The 20,755-nt window shown below is 54.5% G+C and overlaps 1 protein-coding gene across 4 annotated transcripts; it reads right to left on the bottom strand.

Moving 5' to 3' along the window:
• Positions 1–6: 6 nt before the first annotated feature.
• Positions 7–20,611, bottom strand: RBPMS2 (RNA binding protein, mRNA processing factor 2). 4 transcript variants are annotated; one of them, XR_006169874.1, is made up of 9 exons: positions 20,379–20,610; positions 12,532–12,609; positions 11,855–11,893; positions 11,275–11,337; positions 10,367–10,517; positions 9,804–9,952; positions 7,077–7,239; positions 717–786; positions 479–494 (listed from the first exon to the last, which is right to left on the bottom strand). XR_006169874.1 is itself a non-coding variant. In XM_042824457.1 (8 exons), the coding sequence occupies exons 1-7, from the start codon at positions 20,436–20,438 to the stop codon at positions 724–726; spliced, it is 603 nt and encodes a 200-aa protein (XP_042680391.1). In that variant the 5' UTR covers positions 20,439–20,611; the 3' UTR covers positions 7–494; positions 717–723. The 4 variants fall into 4 exon arrangements, 2 of the variants coding, with proteins under 2 accessions (XP_042680391.1, XP_042680392.1); XM_042824457.1 differs by lacking the exon at positions 7,077–7,239 and having other exon boundaries at positions 7–494; positions 20,379–20,611; XR_006169875.1 differs by lacking the exon at positions 479–494 and having other exon boundaries at positions 7,072–7,239.
• Positions 20,612–20,755: the final 144 nt, after the last annotated feature.

Raw genomic sequence — 20,755 nt, 5'->3', positions numbered from 1 at the left:
TCTGGTCGTACTGGGAAGGGGGAGGGCGGAGGTGGGGAAGGGGTGAGGCAAGGACAGTTCGTGTTTCTCAGAGCCAAGTCTTCACCGACGCAAGATGAAAACCTCGATGGATCAGTCCGTAGGACCTGTTGCTAACGGTTACACAAACGCTAGAACAAACAAACTTACACTCACACATACACAAGTTAAGTGTTTTAATTCATGCCAGAAAACATGCAAAACCCGATTTGCCTTTCATTTCCTTCAGCAGAGCTCGGGACCGAGCCCTCGCCGGGTGTCGGCGCAGCCCGGTGGTGAAGCTCAGCATGGACAGATGGATGGAGGGACGGAGGGATGGAGGCGGCGTGCGGCGGCTTCACAGTCCAGAGGGGGACGCGCCGGGGCCGGGCGCTTCGTCCGCTGGCCGCAAACCAAAGCGAGAGGTGGAAGCCATCATCCCTGGCACGTCCCTCCACGGAGAGGCAGGAAGGAGGAACAGGAGCCCAGGAGAGATGCTGTGGAAAAGAGGACGGTGAGCAGGGCTGGTAGGATCTGTGGCCCGCCCCGCTCTCCCTGTGCCCGCCGAGGTGGATCTGATCCCGCTGCCCATCAAGCAAAGCCAACTTTATCCTACATGAGGTGTATGGGGTGGGTAACATCCCGTCCTGCCCCCCCGCAGGAGCTCAGGGAGCCCAAGGACAGACAAGACAAGGCTCCAGGAGTAATTAGTTACTTACTAACAAACTAACAAAACTGACGAGACTTCCATCCTTGCTGGGTAGCTTCAGAAGGAGGATACCAGCGCATCTGGAAAAAAAGAAAGCCACGCCAGAGGTCTGTGATCCAGGATTATTTCAACCAGAGCCCAGCTCCTTTAGGCCACCCGTGAGCAGAGATGGCTCCAGTACTGGAAAGGAGGCACCAGGATGTACCCCAAAGTAGTGCTCTAAGTGCTGGCACCACCCAGCCCTGCACTGGTGCACGGACAGATTGAGGCTCACCAGGCACCAGGACAGGTCCTCCCTTAAGAAGGGCAAAAGGATCCCACACACCTGAAGGGAGCTAGCTCCCCATCCCAGGGCTCGTCTCAATATCCCAAGTACCGTTCCATAACCAGCAGACAGCGTCAAAATTCACACCCAGCTCACTACAATACATTGAGCAACACCATCCAGGCTGTTTGTGAAGCTTGTCACTTTGGAGGTGTGCAGAAAGGGACAAATCCCCCAGTCACACTCACACTCTCCCAAATATCCCATATTTACAGCTTTTCCTCCATTCAGGCTCAGACAGGGCAGAGGAGGCTCACACCAGGCAGCCATCACTGCTAGATGGTGACCAGTCTGCCCTCGGCCAACAAGAGAGATGTCACAAGCCAACACACTTAAACCAGAACTCTTCCACTTGACTCAAGTAAAACCTACCTCTTTCAACACAGAAAAGACTCAAAGAGCTTTTTTAAAAACTAACACAACCATCAGAAGAGATTCTGGGCAAACTATGCAATGGAGACAAGTGGCAGAGCTATGAGCCAGCAGGACTTGGAGGCTTCCCCAAGCACCTCTACCGCCCAGCGCAGCTCTACCACAAGGAAGGAACCAACAAGCAGACGTAGGAATAATAACCAAAGCAAGCCCTATATAGGGACAATGGGCAAGGTCTTTTTGAATGCAAGCCCCATCTGGAGTGAAGAATGCCACAGCTGCTAAAATGAATGCTTTGGTAGTAGAGGCTTCATGGTTCATCCAACTTGGAGGTGGCTATCTACTACTGTCATGTCATCGATGATCAGCATCTGGCATTGCCACAGGCTGTAAGCAGGCAGTAGACGTGCCAGGTTGCTCTCCATATGTGAGAAGTTGCTGCCGTCAGGTGAAGTCCCCAGTGAATAAGAGTATCACTCCCAGTTATAAGAAAGGGAGGAAGGTAGGAAGGAAGAAAGATCTTGGGAACTAAAGATCTGGGGAACTACATGCCAGTGAGCTTCACCTCTGTGCCAAGGAAAGTCAAGGAACAAATCCTTCTGGAAGAAATGTTAAGGCACATGCAAGCAGAATAGGTGATCCCACACAGCCAGCAAGGCTTCACTAAGGGCAGGTCAAACCTGACCCAGATGGCGGCCTTCTGTGATGGCAAGACATCACTGGTGGACAAGGGGAAGGCAATGGATGCCATCTATCTAGACTTGTGCATGGCATTAGGCATGGTCCTGCCCCACGTCCTCATCTCTAAGTTGGAGAGAGATGGATTTGATGGCTAGCCTATTTAACAGATAAGGAATAAGTTGGATGGTTGCAGCCAGTTAGTGACGAGCTGTGTCCCCCAGGGGTCTGTCTCAGAACTGTTGCTGTTCACATCGTCATCAGCAACACAGATGATGGCATTGAGTTTGCTGATGGCACTGAGCCGAGCGCTGCGCTGGATACGACAGGAGGAAGGGATGCCATCCAGAGGGAGCTGGGCGAGCTCACAGAGCGGGACCACGTGAACCCAGGGAGGTTCAACAAGGCCAAGCCGGGGTGCCGCACTTGGGTCGGGGCAATCCCAGCTGTGAGCACAGATGGGAGAAGGCCTCACGAGAGCAGCGCTGCGGAGAAGAACTCGGTGGCTCTGGTGGATGAAAGCCACAGACGAGGCAGCAGCGTCCATTGGGGGCCGGAAAGCCACCGGCATCCTGGGCCGCACCAACAGAGGGGTGGCAGCGGCAGGGAGGGGACCGTCCCCTCTGCTCTGCCCTCTGAGGCCCCAGCTGCGGTGCTGCGCCCAGGCCTGGGGCCCCCAGCACAGGAAGGGTGCGGAGCTGCTGGAGCGGGGCAGAGGAGGCACGGAGATGCTGCCAGGGCTGCAGCACCTCTGCTATGGAGACGGCTGAGGAGCTGGGGGTGTTCAGCCTGGGCAAGAGAAGGCTGCGGGCCCACAGCAGTGATGGAAGAGTGCTGGAACTCTCTGGTCCCTTCAAATTTAAGCCACCAGGAAAGCCACTCTGGGTTAAGATAGCAGCAGGCAATGCCAGGGAACAATGGACGGCTGTTCTCTAAGCACCTTCACACTGCTCTATAGTACACTGGGTTGTGCAGCAGCAGTCCTGCTGCAAAGTCATCCAGCAGTCCTGTACTAGTGCACAAGACCTCCACAGGACATCCACAGGTCTTCAGAGGAGACAGAGCTGAAGACTCATTTAGTGAGAACCAGTGATGGCCTCAGCACTGTACTCCAAGCTAGACACATCCCTGTTCTAACCCTACTTCCTCTGCCCCTGGAAGAAGGAGAGGTCTGTCACCTGATAGAAAGGCCAGAGGCTTCATAATGAAAACACAGACAGCAAGTGCCAGGACCTTGAGACAGCAGCCTCCTGCCAGGAAAGGACACCAAGGTCACACCTCCCAGAAAACACAGCTGCCTGTGACAGCCGCATCCTCCTTCCACCAGCACAAGACCTGGGAAGCCAGAAACTGAACAGCCCCAAGGCAGAGCGGGAGAGCTGAGATTCTTCTTGTGATGCTTCCCAAGGGAGAACCCTGCCAGTTCCATCAGCTATGCAGAGCTGCTGGATCCCAGCTATCCAAACCCTACAGCTGGGAGGTGCTTGCTCAGCACAGCCACATCTCCCCATCCAGCACTCCTCCCCTCGACAGCTGGAAGCAGTTTCCTCCTGCCCTGAAGCAACAGGAAACTCCCCCTTCCTTCACAAGGCCACGCACTTAACCCAGCAGCGGCCGCCATCCCACGCACCCGGCCCTTGGCGTGAGCAGCAAGGCAGTGGGGCACATACACCCAGCCCAGCCTCCAGCCATGTCCCCAAACCTGCAGGCTCATCTCTGCTTTCCTCAGGAGCCACCTCCTGCCCCAGATGCGCACTCCAAAGCTTCTAGCACCTTTGTTAGCCAACAGAAATCCCATCCTCCTTCTGAAGAATGGGATCATCTAGCCAAGATGACATGCTCTTTAAGAAAACAGAGCCTTTGACAGTGCCAGTTTCTATTATTATCTTAACATCCCTCAAAATGCCTTGCTTATCCCAGGCACTGGAAGCAGATTGCTCTTGGAGCTGCCTGGAAGGAATGCAGCTAGGCAAGAGGATCTGCAGGGCTGTCTCCAGTGGGCCTCAAGGCAGCAGGTCCTGCCAATACAGCCATCAAGGATGGGAGCTGAGAAAGAGTGGACGGGGCTATCCAAAACTGGGATGGGAAAGCAGAGCAAGAGAGGCTTTTACTGGAAGACACACCATTGCTTCTGGAGCTGTATTAGCTCACAGCTGGAAAGGAGTCTGATGTCAACTTGCATTTCTCTTGCTTGCCTTCCCTATGGAAGTCCTGTCACCTCCCTGCTGTCAGAAAGCCCTCCCTACACAGGACAGGACAAATCAGCCCTTCCTTGTGTTTCTGGGAGCCGGTAAGACCCCAGCAGCATGTTCCAAAGCTGGAAACACAGCAGATGGCAGCTGACCCACAGCAGCAAAGGTCAGTCAGGAAGGCACACCACAAGCACTACCATCACCCAGCAGCACTCTCCAGATACCTGTTCCCAGTCCCAGCAGCAGGCATCTCACTCACACCTCCTGCTTCCAGGGCCCTGAGCTGAGGAGGCAAACAGGCAAACCCTTGCACAATGTGCAAGACCTAAATAGCTCAGCCCAGCACCAAGGAAATCTCAGTGGAGTTGAAGCAAGCACTCCCTAGCCAGCTAGAAAGCAGCACATCCTATGCTGTAAGCATGCAGAAGAAGATAGGATCCATTCCTATTGCTCAGAAGGAGGACTTCGGGAAGCATCCAGTGCCTTGAACCACTCAGCTTCGAGGCAGCTCACAGACCTCAGCTTGCAGGTTGGGAAGTCACTGCTGATGGCATCTTGGTCCAAGTCACTCATCCAGTGATGCTGGGAGAATGGGTGCTCCCAAGGAACAGAGAGCATCTCACATCTGTTTTTTTTCTGCTAAAAAGAAATAGCTCGCTCGGGGAGAGCCTGCCTTGGTCAGCCTGTGCCAGCACTAAGCCACTGGAGCTTGGGCGAACACCACAGCCATGGAAGTCTTGGAGAATGCTTCACACATTTAAGGACATATGCCCTGAAAAAATCCTGATGAGTCCTATGTGACAGCCCCAGTGAACAGGCAACAAGTTACAAAACAACACACACAGTTTCCAGCCGTTTCTGCTGTTTTCTGCTGTTTCCAGCCACCCACCCCAGGAAAGTCCATCAGCCACCACAATGTGAAGTGCAGGAGATCTTGCAGAGGGGACCCCAAGGCTGTGCCAAAACTCAGTGCTACACCGAAGCAGGATCCTCATGGCCCTACAGGTCATTGGGCTGTCCACTGCTCCAAGATTACCAGGTTAGTGGCACCCAGATGATCCCACCCCAGCAAACAGCAGCATCCCAACAGGAGGCAGGGTCTCGAAGAGCAACACAGCATCTGAGCTCACCCTGCACTCCCAGTTATTTAGGGCCAGCAGCAGGTCACAGCTGTAGGCACCAGCCTTATGCCCAGCCACTCCACAGCTCAGAGACATCCAGCCTGTCTCAAACAAGCTCACGCAGCTTACCAGAAGGAAAAGTTGGAGAATTAGGCAGAGCACTGACCTCCCCTTCCATCGATGGGCTCTGCCTCAGCTTGGTGTTGGGAAGCCTTTCAGTCCTGCTGGCCTTTGCCATGAAGCAGAGCTTGATTGCTCCTTCCACTCCCTTGGGCTGATCCCAGATTCAGAATCCTGCCCTCACCACCCCCACTGAAGGATGCTCCTCCAAACCATGTTTCTACTGTTGGCAACAGCCTGGAGACTGTGGGGGCACCTTGGGCAGCCAACCCACCAAGATGGGCAGCTGGAAGCTTCCATTCCATGATCTGCTCCCTGCCTTGGGAGCATCAGCCACAGCCTTCTAGGTCCTGGCTACTCAGCCTGGTCTCCTCCACGTACCATATAGTGACTACCACCAGTTTCATCCACTCGTCTACCCAATTCCCAAAGAAAGTCCAGCCCTCAGGGTTGCAGAGCCATCTTGGAAGCATCTCTTTACAGAGGTGCACTGATAGCATGATAGGAGCCCCATTGTCTCCTACAGCACACCCAAAGCCTGGCTTAGAGATGCTCCAGAACACGTGGTTTCACAGCAGAAGCACAGTGCAGTCCAACACAATCACACAGATGCTAGCTGAAACATTTCGTTGGGTCTAAAGGGCTCAAGACAAACTGCACCCTGGTTTCCATCTCTGTACCAATTCCCCCTCTTCCCAACTCAGCACATCTGTGCACCCCAGAGTCTTCCAAGGACAAAGGCAGACCTGGGCCCCCATCTTGGATGACTGCTCTCCCCAGTATCACTACCCACCACAAGAAGCAGCGATCCTGGACTCAATTCCTTCACTTAGAGCTAAACATAGCAACCATTCTCCCACATTCCCTTTTCCCATCCTCCCGGTCTCCTGCACTGCTCCCTTCCATCCCCAGTCAGATGCCCTTCTGTACAGCTCTCAAGAGCCGCAGCCTGGCTGTGGTTTCAGGCTGCAAAGAGAAGACAAGCTCCAGGCAGGAACTTGCTCCATTTCCAGTAACTGGAGAGAAAGAGGTGAGTTTAGACCCAAGACTAAGGGCAGGGTCTGTCCCGATATGCAATTCTGGAATAAAGTGACCGCCAAGTGCTGTTGTCTAAAGGTGCCCAGTAGAATTTAGTTGTGTGCTAATCGCTATCACGTCACTCACCTCCCCCATTGTGTGCTAGGAGTGAGGTCAAGGTGTATCTCTGGTCGCCCTTAAAAGGTTGTGGATGGGGAGAAACCAGGTTTCTGTCACACCAAGTGGCAGGGTCATCCCTGCCCCAGCTCAACCGGGCTGCTCCCCTCCCACCAGCAGGACCTGGCCAAGCCTGGCTCAGCTGGGAGGAGTTGATGTAAGATGGTGCCATGCTGTGTGCGCCATGTCATGTGCTGCCAAGTTGGAGATGTGGGTTAGAAAGAAAGCCTGGTATCTCATTCCCCAGGCTCTGGTGGGTGGGTAGCGTGAGGCCCATGCACTGGGTGGGCAAGGAAATATGGGCTACAGAGATGGGCAGAAGCTTGCAAATCCCATGGTGCATCTTGGAGGATAGATGGTTACCTTACCAGTCTTTCCAAACGGGGCTGCCGTCATGCTTAACACTTCTAGGAATGGAGCTGTAGCACAGCCACTCCACTAGCTGCAATAAGGCATCACTAGGGTGTCCCATCTCCAGGGACAGCTCTGAGCTTCAGGGCTAGCCTGCGCTGGCATCATGGCTGGAGTTCACTAGGGACATCAAAGGAGGGATTTGAGAGAGGGTGGGAGGGAGGGAAGGCACAGGGGACAGTCTTAAAGTCAGTGGAATCCCCATACGTAGAGGCTTTTAGCAGTGCTGGCTCAGGTCACAGTCACACCTACGGCAGCCTGGTGCCTGGAGGGACCCCATCTCCATGGCACAGCAGCTCAGCAGTGCCGGAACAGCAGTCATCCTGCTCTTCTGCAAGCGGCTCACTGAGAGCTCCTGGCAAATGAGCCGAGGCCAGACCAGCCTCCTGCCATCTCCTGCCAGCCCTCTGGCACGACAGGCACCTACTCACCTACTTTCTACCAGGCTTGAACACAGGGCTTGAGACTATGAGTGCTTCAAGTTTTAACCTTTTGCACCAAGCTCTCTGTTCAGCTGCTGCCTCCAACTACGTGCTCCCTGCAGTGCTGATGGCTCATGGAGCTGCTCCAGCCATCCCCATAAACATCCTCCAGCCAAGAGGAATCCCAGGAGGAGGAGCTACCGCTCCTAGAGAACAGCTCGCGTGTCCACCACCACCAAGCCCTACCAGTGAGAACAAGGGCTCAGCACACCAAAACCAAGGTTACAGCTTCTAGCCCTGTTTGAGAGCAAAAGTCACCTCGCACTGCCTTAACTCCACCCTGCCTCAGCTCTGCAAGGAAAAGGGCTCCAGCCTAGAGATCAGGCAGCTCCAAGCAGCCAACTTAAGTAATGTTTAACCCCATAAAACTTTATTGGTGATGTATGCTGCACCAGAATGTCCCCCTGTGAGATCACCGCCAACCTCAAGCACAGTGCAGCAAGGAGCAGCTGTAACTGCTCAGCCAGCCCAGCCACTCTTCTTCATCATAGCCACAGCTCAGAAGGGACACACTGACTCCCCAGGCCTTATGGGAACATCATGCATTAGGGACTTGCTTGGGCAGGGCATCCCATGTCCTCCCAGTATCTCCCTGGAGCCAGAGTTTCTCTCCAGGATTCGAGTCCTCAGAGTTAAGCTGCCTGTCCAGCACAAGTAGTTTGCCAGCTGGAAGGTTTAAACTAAAAACCCAGATGGAGAGAATCTGACTGAAGGCTTCCTTTATTCTGGGAGAGCAGTTTTGCCTCTGTCCACACTACACAACATAAAGTCCTGGTGTCTGACCCTGCTGCTCTGGGTCCCTGTACAGTCACTGATGATCATCCTCGAAGGAACCACAGTAGTAATGGTTCCACACTCCTCAGCAGTGCCAGCCAGGATGGAGAGGGCATTCCTGGTTCTTACTACTAGGGGCAGCAACAGCCCTTGGCTCCACCACCCTACACAAGGGAAGGACAGAATCTGCCCTCCTGGGCTGCCCAGGCGCACAGTCAGATGCTCCTGTAGCTGTGGGCACTTCTGGAGAACATTACACAACTCCCAAACTGGAAGCAACCCAGTGAAGGGTCAGCATATCTAGAACACCAGGCTGAGCCTGTCCTGAGCCCCACATGCCTCTTGCCTACCCTGCAGGAGCATCAGCCCAATGCTAGGTCACCAGCAGAACAAAAGCAGCAGAGGACAAGTCTGTGCAGGCAAGGAGCTTGCGTCTCCTTCACATTGCATCTGCACACAAGCTTGGCTTGAAGCCATTCAGCTATGGTCAAAACACTTGCAGGAGCAAGAAGAGGCTGAAGGGCCAACTCAGCTGTTAGCCAGGTGGGTAAGGTGATGGGACATTGCTCTTCTTCCTCCCAGGCTAAGCAGGGAAAAGCAGAGCCAAGCAGTTAAGTCCTGATGCTCTGGGAACAAAGCCCAGAGCCCCACTGCACTGGCCCCCAGCACTACTATGGGAACAGAGACTGAAACAGGCAGAGCCCTTGGTGACATCAAGCAGGGTAGGTTCTCCTACACAAGTGCTCCAAAACAAGCACCTTCACATGGAATTCAGGCCTAACCTGTATTTAGCTTTCTTTTTGCATTTCTGCCATTTTGGAGGTGGTTATGCTTAGCAGGGGTGGGTGGCCTCAGAAGAAAATCATGCTTTCATGTACTATGATTCCAGTATCAGATGAGCAGAGGTATCCTTATGCCTCCAGCTGTCAGGGAGCACAGCCCCTGCGACAGCAGGCAGCAGTATGCATCACCAGCACCTCCATAGCCTATGGCAAGTGGCTGCACTGCACCCACAGGGTCCCACACCTTTGCTTCAAGGAGGATGTTTCATAGTTATGCTTGCTGGCACGTAGCACATCCTCCCCGTAGACACACAAGAAGCTTCTCTGGCAATGGGGACCAACGCCAGACAAAAACTGAGCGCTCACCTCAACCCTTCCCTTCCCCCAGCCCAAGAGAAAAGCTGGGCCTGCAGGGTGGGGGAGCAGCAGAGCTCTAATTGCATCCATGTCTCCCATTTATTCCATACTCAGCAGCTCCACCACTCGCCCTGCAGCCCGTGCAGGGCCTGGAGCAGCAGGAAGAGCTCTGCCAGGAGCAAGGTGCAGAGGCCAGGGGAGAACCAGCAGAGCAGAGACCCGAGGGAAGAAGCACCAGGGGAAGGAGAGAGCGGCTCTCTCTCGGCAGGAGCCAAAGGGAGAGACTCACCTGAGCGTGAAGAGCAGCGGCCGCAGCAGCAGCCGCTGGGTACGTGAAGGCGGCATGGGGGATGGCAGGGGTGAGCTCCGTGGTGTACAGTGGGTAGGGAGCCCATGCTTCTGGGGATGCCGGGATTAGAGCCGCTCCAGTCAGGTCATCTGGACAAAGAGACAAGGGGACAGCCAGCTCAGAGCTGGACCAACTGCCTGCTTTCAGGGACGGGCTCCGCATTTCCAGCTCCAAGTTAAAACTCTGAGGCTTAAGATGAACACCACCAAAGCGTGCCAAGGCTGCACGGCACAGCACTGCCCCTTCTCGCTTTGCGTCTAGAGATGATTTAAAGCCCTTAGTGGTACCACTCCACCTCCTCCACACTTCCAGAGTCGGCCAGAAGCCTTAGCAGATGCCTGCTGTTCTCCTGCAACCCCAACCCACTGGCAGATATCAGCCAGAAGACACAGCTCTCCTTCCCACCCTGGCTCTAGGCTCAGCTGCACCAAGCCCTGCCACCAGCATTCCCAGTGCCAGGTACCTCCCAGGCTGGCCCTCAAGCTGCATCCCAGCATACTCACAGGGGTCCCGTGCAATGAAGTGTGCGCCCAGGGCAGGGTGGATATTGGTGGGGTTTGGTGTGGCCATCAGCTTGCTCTTGGCCATCTTTGTGTTGGCTTTAGCAAACTCTAACCGCAAGGTCTGAGGGTTCTCTGGGTCAAAGCGGATGCCCTGTGACAGAAGAAAGCAAAGGAGTCTCTCAGAGAGGTTTCCCATCCCACTGCACTGCCTGCAGCTATTCATGTAACAGTGCCCAACAGCGGAACAAGGGCCATCACCCTGCAGTCACATACCCAGTTTGTCACCTCATGCTTGCATTTCCCTACTTCGCTGACCTAGGACCCACTGCTTCCACGTTAAGGGACATAGCTTTGCTCTTTATGTGCAGTTCCCCAGCCAGCAAAGCACTGACAGCTATTGGCAGTAGTCAGGAAATATCCATCTGCTGGAGCTAAGATGCCCTGTCTGCTCTGGAGCTTCCTATCTGTGGTGCTTCTACACCTGTACCAGCCGGGGTTGGATAAGCACACACCTTGAGACTCAAGGGGAGCTCTGCAGCAGATCAGAAGAGCTGCAGATGTATTCTGTTGCCTGTACCAGACAGCTCTGGCCACAGAAGCAGCAGCATGGGAAGGCTGCTTCCCCTACATTGCACCTTCCTGGAGCAGGTTCCATCTGGCAGCAGAGCTCCTAGCAGGTCAGAGGCCAGGACAAGGACTTACCCAGACTAATGGCACCCTTAAATATGACCAGCTCTCCCACTTGGCTTCTGGGAAATTGCATGACCAGTTAACTACCACATTTGAGGGCACAGCTGGGACTCCTTGGCTCTTCCTACACTAGGGACAAGCCAAGTATCACTCGTGCTCCAGACCAAGTGACAGCAGTGTGTATGGCCCCCAGCCCTCCCAGTACCTCCAGTACTCACATTTAAGGCATTCTTTGCTGCTTCAGCACCAGCTCGGCTGTCAAAGGTCACAAAACCAACCGGCTACAAGAAACAACACTGATTTCAGTTTGGAAATATCTTTCAGATCCACTACCTACCCTGCCACCCTTTCTATCCCAGATAGCTTACAGCAAGCAGAAGAGGCCAAGCAAAGTTGTATTGAACCTTTGAAGCAGAGCTTGAAGGGCCTTGGATCGTTAACTCCTGCTCTGTCCTCTCCCAGCACAAAGTTTTCTCATCCCTACATAGCAGGCACTTCTCACCCTGGCAGCCTCTGGCAAAGCTGCTGCTCACCCTCAAGCAGAGCTGCTGCTAGAATAGGACCAGGGACCCCTGGTGCAGGGCTGAAGGACCTGTTCTCATCCAGCACCCATGACCCCCGGCCAGTCTCAGGAAATAAGGAGACATCCAGCATACACTGAGCCTTCCAGCCACCAGGACAGGGACAACGAGCAGAACCCAGCTGCCTACGTGATGCCACACACAGTGAAATGGCATCTGTCCCCAGTTCCCATCAAGCAGAAAAGAGAAATACCCAAACTCTAGGAAAAGGAGGTACCTGCTTCGATGTTAGCTTGATCAGTGACCCTTCATAACCCTGAGAAGAGAAGAAAGCAAGACAGTGTCAGGTTCTTGAAGGAGCCAAGCTAAAATTTGGCCATGCTGCAACAGCTCCAGGAGCTCCTGCAGCACCAAACCCTACACGAGACAGGCTTTGCAGAGGGAGATCTATTAACCCATCTCCAAGGGTGCCAGTTCACTCTTTCCCACCGAAAGAGAAGACAGTCACAAAGCAGAGAAGGCATCTCATCTCAACTAGCCTATTCTGCCTCTCTGGGAAGAAATCCAGCTCTTGGCCAAGCTATTAAAAGATGAGCATCCTGCTCCAGTAGGGAACACAAGGGCTCTTGGGAAGAGGCTCATTTTGATGAGCCACCCATACCCTCTTTCTACACCACGGCTAGATGGAAGCAACAGCAGGTTGACTTATGTGTACCACATTATTTGATCAGTACGTGTGTCCTAGCCCAGGTACATCGAGCTTACCTAAACGCTTAAAGCCAGCCTCCTCTCAACACATGCTGCAGACCACAGAAAGACTTCCAGGACATTTAGGACCGGACCTCCCAGGTTCCCCAAAGCTTTAACAGAAGGCTTAGCTCCTCACTTCATTCTTGCTTCCTGCCACAAGATAGCATCCTTTCCACTAAAGACAAAACACGAAGACTTCCTTACCTTGAATGGTCGGAAGAGTAGGTAGAGCTCTCTGGGTTTGATGTCCACAGGAAGGCCACTGACAAACAGTGTCCGTACCTAGGAAAGAGGTCAACGAGGTCTACTGAAAGGAGATATTTAGTACTGCAGGAGGAACACAGAGCGCAGTTTAGAAGCAAGGTGCAATGGGATTAGGACATCCTGCACCAATGGTGGCTTTGCAGGCACTAACACTTCCCTGTGTTAGAGCAGCACTGTCCTGGACAAGGTGCAGGCAGGCCTTTTCTACTTCCCACAGTGGGATTTAGACCTTCACAAAAGATTCAGGCTCCAGGAGAAGATCTTGGGTTGAATAGGGTATGGATAGCAGCCCCACAGTCTTTTAACAGACCTCGATGCCAAAGGCTTGAGGTCTGCTAGACGACCGTATGCTGTCAAAAGCACTAAAGGAAAGTTTGACACATCACGGTTCCAGAAGAAACAACCTCAGCTGTCTCTCTAACTCCTTCTAGAGATATCAAGTGCTTGATCACTAGATGTCTTACCCCTAGCCCATCCTGGTGCCTCAATTCAGCCACTAAATCAAAAGAAAGCCCTCAACTTTCAGTGCCGCCTCATAACTACACAAGTATCTTTGACTTCAGAAGCCCCAGGAGAATAATTTGGGGTCCAGCCCAGCTCCCTCCCTAGCACTCTTTGGAAGTCACTCTCAAACCGCACTACACCAAGTCCAAGGATGCGACTGCTCTTCCAAGCTGTAGAACTCATAAAACAAATCCAAATGCCTTTGTAGAAGCACAAACACAACAGAAGATGACTTCAACAGACAGTGGTAGAATGCACATAAATAGCCAGGAATATGGACCAGTGGTAAAGGCTGGGAAGAACGCTGCTGAGCAGCAAGACCATCACAGCCACCTTCTCCCTGCACTGGGAGATGCTGGCTGCCAGCCTATTTCCATAGGAAGCAGAGTGATGAAGCTGCCAAGATTTCCTGTAAGTCAGCATAGAGCTAGAATGGGAAGTTATGTGCTACAGAGGTCACCAAGGCACTAGTCATCATTGAAAAGGACTGGGAGAAAACGAGCTCAGCTTCACCAGGAATGAGAAGCATGGCAAGACAGAAAAAAAGGCTCTAGAAACAAGATGGAAATCTTTGTTCATTGCTTTCAAGTCACCTGGGCACGCCTCCCGTTGAAGCAATCTCAAACATGCCTGTGGAACACTGGAAGTAGAGAAGGACAGCACGAACACCCAAATGCCTGCTGGCACCAAATCATACCAGACACATCTAGGAAGGACACCCAGCAGGACCAGGAGCACAGAGCCCATCTCCTGGCCTACTTCCAGCCTGGAGTTTACATCCCTATCACACTTCCATGGCATAAGCATTCTGAACCCACACTTGCCTTGCCTGGGCATCTCCCCTTCCTCAGAAGAAGCAGGCTGCACCTGATGCCTCTTTAAAGCTCTCTTCCCACTCAAGTGAGAAGAAACGCAATGTTTCTGTTGCTTTCCAATAGGGAACGTGTCCTCCCCTCATGTCCCTCTCTCAGTTCAGAGAGATTTTTCACATCAGCTCAGGGGGTACCTTAAACCCTATAGGATGGGCATAAATCACAAATTCTTGGATGCTCTGCCCCTCATTCCCTTCATGAGGAGGGATCAAGGGCCACCAGCACTCAGCAGGCACCACAGTGGGCTGCTGCCACCCCATTTAGGATGCAGAGCCCTTCTCTAGGCCAGCGTATATGGGATACAACCACTGAGCATCCTTATTCTCTCCTCACATCCTCCCCACCAAGCCCAGCAACTCGTTTGGTGCCACAGCACACCACTCCAGAACCATCTTATGCCCGAGCTGAGCGAGCAGTGGCAGCCAGAAGCCAGCACCTTGACAACTTCAGGCTTCAGCATGGGCTATACGAAGCGGCTGCTGTGCATTCCCAGAAGACACACGGCCATTTCTTGCAGGGAAATGTTGCATGGAGTGCAATGGCACATGTGCCTGAGCCACGTGAAAGCACCATCCCTTTTCAATATTTCAGGATTTGAGTGCGCTCAGGCCCCAGAAATGGATGTTTCTTCCAAGCAGATAGAAATCTGCATCCCTGTTGGGTCTCTAAATGGTCCCGTGATGTGCAGCTCAGTAAGTCCTTGCGACAGGCATGACAGAATGGAGGACATTGCCATTGCTTGGGGAGGGAGAAAGTCGGCTACCCAAAGCCCTTACAACAGCCTGATCAGAGCAGTGCAGGTGCCCAGGAAAGCTCTTTGTCAGAGGGAACAAGCCCCTAATGCTGTCCTCATCTGGACAGGAACAGGATACATTATTCCAAAGCTTAAAAGCTCCCCGTGGCCTCCAGGTACAGTTTGTCACAACACACAGATTGAGAAATGGGGATTCCAGACAACCCACAGCAGTTGGCAAGGATGGGCATCAACCCAAGAAAGCCTGGGCAATCCCCAGTGCCACCAGCTAGAATCTCCAAAATGTATGTGCCCAAGGATCACGAGAGACTAAGGAAGGTCCTGGCTCAGAAGACCTTGTTAGGGGAGGAGGTGGGACCTTAGGCCAACCTCCTACATACAAAAAGTGCAATTACAGAGGAGAAACAGTAAGGGGTCTGGAAAAGCATCTTCTAGTGGGGTAACTTCCACAGGGCTCTCCAAGAACCTTAAACCCTTCAAGAGGCCACCAGGATCTCCACCTTCCTGCCTTCGTCAATTTGCCCCACTTCAATTCTCTGCCACTCAGCATCAGATCCACTTCAACATTCAGCTTCCCCACAGAGGCAACTAGAAAAGCCACAAGACAAGGGAAAAAAAGGTATATAGATGTATGTATTCCCTTCCCTGTCCCAGCCCCCTCTGGGGATGTCCCTGGTGCAAACACCCGGCAGAGATGGAGGAGAGCCATGGAAAACAGGATTTGTGCCAGGACGGACAGGACCGTCTAGGCCATCGCTTGAAGAGGGAGGATCCCAGCATAGCTTCCCACGCAGAAGCAGGGAGGGACAAGGACGAAGCCATTAGTGCTGAGATCCTCAGTGGCTCTGAAGCCTTTCTTACACTGCTGCGCCCCAGAAGAGATATCTGGTGTGAGCACAGCCAGGTTCTCAGCACCAAAGCTTCAGGTCCACATCTCCTGGTCACATTTGTTTCGTATAAGCTTGAAGGGGAGTCTTAAGAACACATAGATACTGCCCTGCAGCCCAGCAAGGGTCAAGTTATGTCAAAAATGCAAAGGCACAAGCACACATCTCCTGCGAGGCTGCTCTGGGAGGTCTCCAGGCTTTCGTCAAGAGAGACAAAATCTGTCTACTCTGAATCCTCCCACAAGAGAGCAAGGCACAGCCTCCCCTTCTGTAGGACGCAGCTTTGACATCCATTTTCTACTCCCCTGTTCTCACAAAGCTGAGACCCCATAGAGTCAGTCAGGTCCCAAAGGCAGTCCCTGCTCCACACAGCCAGGTTCTCTACCCGTCCCCAAAGGGTCCCACCACGCCGCAGCCCCCACAGCTGCTCCCACAGGAACACATCCCACCTATATGCTCTGCTTGGGCACCCCAAAGATCAGAGCTCTCGGGATGCAGCCACTTGACACGAGGCTGCTGGAATGCAGCAAGGCTGCAGGCAGCCCCGGGAGCCGGGACTTATAAGGCATGGATGGGAAAGGCGGGGAGCCAAGCGTGCAAAATGCAGAGAAGGAAAGGCTCGGGAATGCCACTGCCGGAGCTAAAAAACCCAATGGGGCCACTCCAGATGGCCTACAGGGCTTTTGCTCCTGTGGTCGGGGCAGGAAGGAGCTCGAGCAAAGGGGGGAGGAGGGCGAGGTAGCAGCAGCTGCCTGGAGCAGCAGGAAGCACATGGGGGCCGATAAGCCCTGGCACAACAGGGCAGCACCCAAGAATAGGACGTGGTTGGGGCAGAGGAAGCTCTGCTAGTTTTTATCCCGGGGGGCAGCTTCACAGCAGTTGCTCTGGTGGGAGATGAGCTCCCACCTACCATTTCTGCCCTGAGCACAGGATGTGGGTTTGGCTGCAGAACCCTCCCCAGGTATGCCATCCTCTTGGGTCCTCATCTGCATCCAATGTCACGAGCCAGGCAATGGCAAGCTGAAAGTTTGCAGCAGTTCTCTGCTGTAACACTAGTTACGAGTGTCACTTCAAATCACACCTTTGGGGATGCTGGTAGGATGCCAAGGCAACCGCAAGACTGAACCACCATTGCATTAGACCAGTTCCTGGCAAGACAGAACTACAGCACAGTGCTACACAGAAAACAGACCCTAACGCCAACTTTAAGCAGCACCAAGTCCTGATTCCCCTCTGCACTACACAGGGCTCTTCCCCACAAGACCCCACGCACACAATACAGCCCAGAGGATAGGGGCAGGGCAGATGCAAGCCCATCATCCTCCCAAGGAGAGCATGGGGAGCCAAGCTCCCAGAACAACAGCTTTGACCCACAAAGGCAAGCTAAGGTCTCACACCTACACCATGCCTCTGTGTTCACAGTGACAGCATCTGCGCCTATAGGGCATGCAGCAGAGGTCAATACCCAGACAGGAAAAGGCTCCTTGCTCCCAGTCAGGGCATAGTGCTCCTGCAGAGAAGGTGCCAAGCACTCTCACACCCTGATAAGGCTTTGAGCTGAAGCCTTTATTCTGGGCACTCAGGGCCAGGACAGGCAGAAGCTCCGTGATCTCACCACTCAATCTTCACGACCCAAAGTCTAACATGGCCAAGACCTACAATCCCAAAAATATCTTCTTGCTCCAAAAGCTTTCTCTACCAGATCCAAAGAGTCACACTTGGCTTCATGCAATGCCAATTCCCCTAACAATGCCGGGAGCTCTCAGAGCTGCATTCCAGATGCTCTAGGAGCATCCTTCCTATTTTGCCCATCTTGGCAAGGAAGCCTTAGATTTGGGCCCTTCAGAGCTTTACCATGCACCACTTAAAACCATTTTCCATCACAGAAAGCTCTGTTCTATAGCTCCTGTGGCTAGCCAAGGAAAGAAACTCAGTTCCGAAGCCACGTCTTGTTTACTAGATCAGCAGGCAGAAGGAATAACAGTTCTTATGTCATGGAGACCAGCTGGAATACTGATGCTCAAAGCAATTCATATTGGAGTCTAAGAAACGTAGATTTGAATAAGCAAAGAAGGAGAAGGAAGCCATTCCATAGGCTTCCAGGGGCCACCAGGAGACAGACTCCCACATCCCATCCCCCTGGTAAGAGCAGCCCCATTGATAGAGGAAGCCTGGGAACACAGCAGTTCCCAGGACCTTTCCAGTGTCCTCCTGGGGGAGGAAGGTTTAACATCAGGCTTCCAAATCCCAAACAGAGCAGGAGCAACACCTCTGCATCAATGGGACGGAACAACAAGATGCATGGTAAGCAAGCAAGCTCCTTGGGCTGCTGGAGAAAGCAAGGAGAGCGCACAGCACCCAGCAGTGCCCCTCGGGATGGGTGCTGTCGTGCAGATCGGCAGCTGCCTGGAAAACTAAACAGAAGATAGCAGAAGTGGGGAGGGATCGGCTTTGGGGAGGTGTCTGGTGAGGAACAGCAGGGGCTGACAGTCGGCCCTGTTTGTTTAACATTCCCATTAGCGACCCAGAGAGGAGTAAGAGGCATTCCTGTGCTCAGCATGTCACCGGGCAGGAAGGGGCTGCGAGATGTGGGGGCTTGAAGATTAGATAAAGGGAAAGGCTCAATATGGGAGCTTTGCATCGCCATATCTGGGGCACGCAGTGCCCTTCAGGGAAGCAGCAAAGTAGGCTCATGGAGGAAGGTGAAAAGCAGAAAAGGTGTTTACAGCTCCAGGATCTGGTGTTATTCTCTGTGCAGCTTAGGAAGATACCCCAGCGCCATACCCCTTCCTGCTTGCATTGGGGTTGAACGGTTCAGTTCAGTAATTAAACGTAATTACTGCTAATGGGGAGTGAATTGACACGCAGCAATGGGAGCTCTGGATGAGAGTTTGAATTTGGGTTGGCTTGGATGTGGCGAAGTCCCCTGAATGTGAGGTCATTCCCGGTCCCCCCCACCACCATCAGGATCCTCAGCAGAGAAGCGCAGCTCCCGCTCAGCTGGGTAAAACAGCCCTGTGGGGGGGTCCTGCAGAGGACCACCACGGAACCCAAGCAGTCAGGATGGGGACATCCCACCAGTCCCAGAATCACCTCCAAGCATCCCCAGCTACCACCACGCAGCACATCTAAGAGGATAGGCTGGGCCATCCCTCTCCCTGCATGCAGTGCAGAGCAGGGGACACTTGTCACTCAGCCAGTCCGGCGCCCCACAGCACAGAGCTTGAGCCCCATTTTCCAGGTAGCGAGCATCACACTGGAGGTGACGCACTCTCCAAACTGCCCAAACACCGTAAGGGTGCAGCACCACCGCAGCCAGCAGATAATTGGAGCGCACAGCCGCAGCCCCGCACACGCAGCCCATGGAACCCCCTGGTGCCAAGCCTCCCCGCACCCAGAAAACAGCACACGCTGTCCTCCCAGCGCCACCCACCGAGGTGGGACACGTCCCCAGCGGTGCGACATCGCGTCACCTCAGCTTCGCTCAGCACAGCGGAAGGAACACCGCGGCCAACACCTGCGCGCCCATTCCACCCCATTAGCCAGGTCCCCAGGATGGAGGACACGCTGGCCCCGAGGCAGCTGGCGCACAGGGACCAAAGGGCCCCGGTGGGCGGCGGGCAGCCAGCCCGGGCGCCATGTTGCGGCGGTGTGAGCGCACGGCGTGCTGGAGGAGGGCGAGGGGAGGGGGCTGAACATCTCCTGCTCCCCAGGGCCAGGCGTGGAAGACTGCAGCAAAACGTTGCGTTTTCCTCCAAGATGGAGGAGGGCGGGTGACCCTGCTGCACCGCCACCACCACCCCAAGGGTTGTGGGATGGTTCCGTGGGCCGCTACACAGGGACGCTCAGGAGCCCTCCCATCATGTGGTCTGTCTCATGATGGCCATCTAAAGGATGGGGATAGTGGCTAGGGTGGCACACAGCCCCACCAGCCCCAGCTAGGTTGTTGGTGCAGATGCCATCACTACAGTTTAAATTTGTCCCTGTCACCTATATTGGCATCTGGATGTCAGAGCTTGGTTGCTCCAACTCCAAGGGAATGAGGTCCTTGACCCAGGAGACTACAAGATCACCCAGGGCTCACCACACTGCAGCCAGTAGTCATACTTCCAGCCTTGGATAAAGCCAACACACACTGCGCTGCAGTGCTGGAGCCCCAACGTCCCAGCCCTCCAGTTCTTACAGCTGGACCTCAGCTCTACAACCCAAAGATGCATCAGCATCCCAACACCGTTCACTTACACTGTGTCTCCAGTGCTGCAGCCTTCACACCCTTGATCACCTATACTCTGAAGCCCAGATATCCCAGGTCACAGCTCCTGGGGCTCCAAACCCCAAGGAGCCAAACCCTCAGTGCTCCTCAGCCCCACTGCCTCGAGTCTCCACTGCTCTGGGTCCCCACTAACAGAGTTCCAGAGCCTCAGAAGTCCCAACTCCCTGGTGCCCCGGTGCCTTGGGTCACCACTCCCACAGCTTCAGAGCCTCAACAGCGTAAGCCTTCAATGCTGCAGCTCTCAGGACTCTGGAACCCTCGGGTCCGCAGTGCTCTGCATCCCTGTTCTTAGGGCTCCTGAGCCTTGATGCCGGTGGGTCTCCGGTACTCCAGAGCCCCAACAGCCCCGATTCTCTGGACGCAGGGTCCTCGGTGCTCCAGGTCCCTGCTCCCGGGACCCCGAAGCCCCGACGTGCAGCACTCCCGGTGCTCCAGCCCCGACGCCCGGCTCTCGGCGCTCCAAAACGTGTTCCCCAACGCGTCCCACGAGCTCCCACCTCCTCCTCGACGTTTCCTCCACCGTTGGTGTGCTCGGTGTCCTTATTGAGGTTACTCATAGTGGGGGGCCGAGGGGGGTGGTGGTGTGAAGGCGAGTGAAACAGCAGCTCCGAGCGGGGAGCGGGTGCCGTGCGGTGCCGGTGCGCGGTGCGGAGCTGCCCTCCCGGCTCACATGCGGTGTCCCGGGAGGGGGGTTCGGCTCCGCCGTTAAGAACCGGGCGGAGCGGAGCGCAACGAGCCGCAGCTGCGGGGCCCCCGCCGCTCCCGGTGCCGCTCCCGGTGCCGCCGCCGCCGCGCACGGAGCAGCGGGGCCGGGACCCGCCCGCCCCCACCCCCCCCCCGGCCGCAGCCCCGGCCGGGACCGCCCGCCGCCAAA

This window comes from Centrocercus urophasianus, unplaced genomic scaffold (assembly GCF_019232065.1).
Source record: "Centrocercus urophasianus isolate 14NV4802_14NV808 unplaced genomic scaffold, USGS_Curo_1.0 seq_23, whole genome shotgun sequence".
Taxonomy (NCBI): domain Eukaryota; kingdom Metazoa; phylum Chordata; class Aves; order Galliformes; family Phasianidae; genus Centrocercus; species Centrocercus urophasianus.
The sequence above is the reverse complement of the archived record's forward strand: the minus strand, read 5'-3'. Positions and strand labels throughout refer to the sequence as shown.